General features: G+C 29.9%; 1 protein-coding gene across 1 annotated transcript in view; it reads left to right on the forward strand.

Annotated features, from left to right (window-relative positions):
- The first annotated feature begins 1,531 nt into the window (after positions 1-1,531).
- Positions 1,532-4,903, forward strand: part of LOC105617698 — a 3,793-nt gene continuing 421 nt past the window's right edge. The window contains exons 1-4 of the mRNA XM_012199253.1: positions 1,532-1,588; positions 1,733-1,823; positions 3,059-3,243; positions 4,245-4,530. Of these exons, the coding sequence (XP_012054643.1) occupies positions 1,532-1,588; positions 1,733-1,823; positions 3,059-3,243; positions 4,245-4,530 (619 nt within the window). The remainder of the gene's footprint in view (positions 1,589-1,732; positions 1,824-3,058; positions 3,244-4,244; positions 4,531-4,903) is intronic.

Genomic DNA, 4,903 nt, shown 5'->3' on the forward strand with positions numbered 1-4,903 from the left:
TGAACTTGAATAAAATTTCTTTGATTAACGTCGATTTAATATACTATAAAATAATATTAATATACGTATATTATTTCATATTAAAATGGAATAGATTTAAACTAATGTTTTTACATGTAATTATAAAATAAGTTATGTACATAAATAATCTCCACGGTAATCAAAATACATGTTATTCTAATAAACATGAATATATGTAAACATTATAAAAGTTTAATTTGTTCTATTTAATTTATTTGCATTAATTTATTATAGCTATAATTATATTTGTATAACATCAGTACATATATATTGTTATAAAAGAGCTAAACTATTTTTTATTGAATTAAAAAGATAAGAGAGACTTTATTTTACAAGCATATATATTTATATACACTTTGTACTGCACACTCATTGTACTAAACGAAAAAAAACATTGATTAATAAAAAAAGATTTCTATAAAATATATAAATATCTTCAAATTGTTTGAAAATTCGTCCATTTAGAATTGTAAATTCTACAAATAATATCAGATTTCTAATTCCATCATGATCACATATTCGCTGATAATTGGCTAATATCTCATGGAAAAGATAGATATTTCATGATCACTAATTAATGATAAATTAATCTTACTTGAGAATCTTTTCATAAATAAAAATACTCTCAAGATACTTTCTGGACAGCTTAATTATAATTTTTAGAAGCGAATAAATTTTGATCACAAAATTGATCGTTAAAATATTGGGAAAAAGTAATTTTTTTTATCAACTCTTTTTTTATTAACCCATCGATTCTTTTCGTGCGATGCAAATTAAAGTCACATCGATTTGCAAACGAACCAAATTGCAAACGAACCAAATTGGTTACGTGTTTATTCGGTAACGAAACAAACGAACAATTATTTGATGATTCTCCGTCAGCTCCGCCATTACTAATTTTCGGGAATACAGATATTCGGCAATAGACTATAAGCACTATCAGCGAAAGTCTTAAAGTATATATCCGTTTCTTAATTCATGTCGACAACGTAACAGAGGCGTTTCATCGAGGAATGTGAAGACATCCATCTGATGCTCGATAAAAGATTAAGTCATCCCTCTCGTTGCCGAAGATCTCGTTTCCGTGGAGAGAAAGGTTTCGACGGTGACTCGTAAACCGGATCTATCATCCAATAGACACGATAACGTCTGCATACAGGCTGAGTGCTTTCATTTGATTGAAATTCAATATTTTACTCACGCTGGCTTTCGCAAAAAGCCAGAATACTTTGGTCGAAATATCCATGTAAGCTCCTTGACTCCATCAAGAAAGCTCTTTTCTTTCTGATGGAAATGAGACGGGCTCACATGCGAACCGCTTTTACATTGTAACAAGTCGATATGATCAATACATTTTTCGCCATTATTGCTTGTGACTTGCATATATAGCAATATTGTTTAATATTAGATTGCATGCTGTACTGCCCATGCTTCATATTCGCTCAGAAATTCATGTAAGAGAAGAGAATTGAGAATTACATCCGCGATAAACATTACTCTCGCATACGCAATGCCAGTGAACGAACCGGATGTGAAAATTTTCGAAAGGGATCAATCACAATATCAGGTTAGTTGTACCCTGCCCGAATTTATTAGAACATACCGTGCATTAAGTCGAATTGCTTTACTAAATTCGTTTTAATAATTCGTATAAATACAAGTATATCAGAATAGAAGATGAAACGGAATTGCATTGACATATCTATATTAGGTTGTTAATGGCGCATGTTACGAAGAAAATGACAGAATGTTAGCAAAGCAGGAAATAATCAATGAGAACGGCGAATCTTGGATATCTCCGAGTGAGTCAATCAATCAATTCTCTTCTTGCATATTCGGCGCACTAAATTTTCTGATAATCTCAGGCACACACGAGTACAGAAACTCGTTGTATGCTGTTATTATAATTAATTAATTAATTAATTAATTAGTTATAATTAATTAATAAATTTTAATTAATATCTCCGATTATAAGACAGGAAAAAACAGATTAAGTAATTTATTTGCTTTTTTCCTTTTCTACACAAATATATATCGAATGAACATAATTATAGCTGACTATGAAGAATTTAAAAATACATGAATATCTTTTCCTCACATAGCAATTTATCTTGTGTGTTTTTAATTTTATTTCATTTGAAATCCATTAAGAAAAGAAATTATCATTCAATTCGTTCGCATCTATCTAGTCATCTATTTACTTTAACTCTTTGACATTTTGTATTGATATGTCATCTATTTGCTTTAACTCTTTGACATTTTGTATTGATATGTCCGTTGTAACAAAGATAATATTTAACATTATCATCAGTACGCAATAACATACGCAGCAGCATACGCGAAATTCATGTAGATAATTTTCTTTTGATCTAGTAACTCTTTGCAGTGATGAAAAACACATATGCACACAGAATGAAGTTTTGCGAGACGAGAGATATAAGATTGCAGGAAAATGTTGATTTAAAAAACGACATTCCATTTGATGTGAATTCCATACTCGATATGAAACTTTGAAGGAGTTATTTCGTGATTTATTTTGTCGTAACATCTGTGGCTCGACCTAAAAAAGGTGTTCGCCAACTATATATAAGTGTAACTTCTCTAACAGTTCATCGCGATGTGATGAATGAGACTACTTTCGTTTGATATTTTCTCCTAAGAAATTGAATTGGTGTTACATATAAACTTGCGTTCACGAATCGCGTTTCAATCGCGAGAATCTTCGCATTTATTGCTGTCGTATTTATTGCCATGTAGTAGGCGGACTAGATATCGATCGATTTGCCAATCACGATATACAGAAGTGGTTTATTTAAAAAGGTAAATCACGAAATGCGAATGGTTGTGTCATTGCATTGCTTTCGCGTATATTATTTTGATTAAAAACTAATAGTATAAATAACATATTATAAATATTAAAATGTAACGTGTTATCGATCTTTTATAAAAAGATCCTCCATGAATTAATATAACTAGATGTGATAATATAAAAGACATTTCATTTTGAAGTAAAATATAGTTTCCGAAACGATAACAGATTCTGCTCGACGGATTAGCCCATCAAGAACAAAGGAAATACCGGAGTTATCTCGAACGATATCGAGAACGGAAGCCGTTAGACAAGATGTTAGGAGATTGAAGAGCGCCACGTTGGATAGAATGGGAAAGATGTTTAAAACGCGTACACCTACTGTAGGAAGGTCTTTTTCAGGTTTGGATACTGTAAGTGATTTGGATCCTCAGAGCATGATAATTTAATAAATTTAATAATTTAGTAAATTTGATGAGTATTTAATAAATGTAAGGTGCATCTGGGGACGATTATGTTCGAGCTTTAGTAATATCTCATGATGTATATATGAAGAAAGATTGAATCTTGAAATTGTCAGGATAATGAAAATGAATTGAAATACATACTGACCGCATTTTGATCTTAAACATATTTTAATATGTTTCGTGTGTCTATAATATGCGTTTTGTATCCGTATCCGATTATTTTGCAAAATCTTTGCGTTTCTTTTATTAACTTCTTCTAAAATAAATTTGTGAAGAAATGAATTTGATTGAAAATATAATTACTTTTTTCTCGAATTTTTACTAAATAATCTAACCTTTAAGAAATTTAATAGGTTCTGAATTATAATATTTAATATATTTATTGTTATAATTAAAACGTATATATTTATACTAAAAACTGAAACTTTCTTAATAATCTGATTTATCTCTAAATTTATCGGTAATCTCATTAGTACAACGAATGTGTAATTGATTGTTTAATTAGAACTAGTGAAATGCATGTCAATACATTAATCGCTGTAGATTACGATCGCAAAACAGCATTAATTAATCGAGACTATATTTACATTAAAGATAATTGGTTATATAAACTAGATTTTAAAGTAACATTATTCTTATTTGTAATTTGAATAACTTGACGTAAAAGTTTTAACTAAAGCTGTTATTTTTGACAACGAAGATTTGAAAAAAGAATTTGAATCTTTAACTGCAAACTTTTGAAGTTAAAGTTATCTTCGAAGCTGTGAAGTTTGATGTTAACTTCGAAACTTTGAAAAATATATTTGATGCGAAAAAAAAAATATATTCGAAAATTTTAATATCAAAACTTCGAATCTTCGAAGCTTTAAAGTTCAAATGTCGAAGCAAATCAGTCTTAGTTTTAACGATTTATATTTGACACCTTTGGCTTTTCTTTATCTCTTTAGAATATGACAAGCGTAGATGACTATAACGAAAAAACATCGAGAAAAGAAAAAACAAACTCTTTAGGAAGGATGTTTAAACTTGTCGACAAAGACGGTTTGCCCAGGAAGCTTTTTGTTCATTCTCGAGCCATATCGCTGAGTCGTATGTTACGTAGAAATCCTCATAATGAGAACAATGAAATTATCGATAAACCTACGGAGGACACCGGACGTGGAATTCTCTCCAGAATGTTCAACCAACTGAGAGGAAAGTATAGATTTAAAGAAACTTGTCGAGCGAATTTTCGTTAGACTTGTTAAAACCTCGTTAACTTTAATCAATGATTCTTAGATTCTTATAGTCTAAATATTTTCTTTTTAAGTAAATCTACTTATTTTATTGGAAACAGCAACATAGCTGCAATGTTTATAATATTATTATTATCTTTTTCCGAATTATGAAAAATAGATTTTATGTAAATTGTCTATTATATATATATATAATTAAAACACACAGACACACACACACACACACACACACACACACACACACACACACACACACACACACACACACACACACACACACACACACACACACACACACACACACACACACACACACACACACTACTACTACTAACTATATATATACTACTATAATAAGTAACATATATATA

Source organism: Atta cephalotes (assembly GCF_000143395.1).
Source record: "Atta cephalotes unplaced genomic scaffold scaffold00013, whole genome shotgun sequence".
In the NCBI taxonomy this organism is placed as follows: Eukaryota; Metazoa; Arthropoda; class Insecta; order Hymenoptera; family Formicidae; genus Atta; species Atta cephalotes.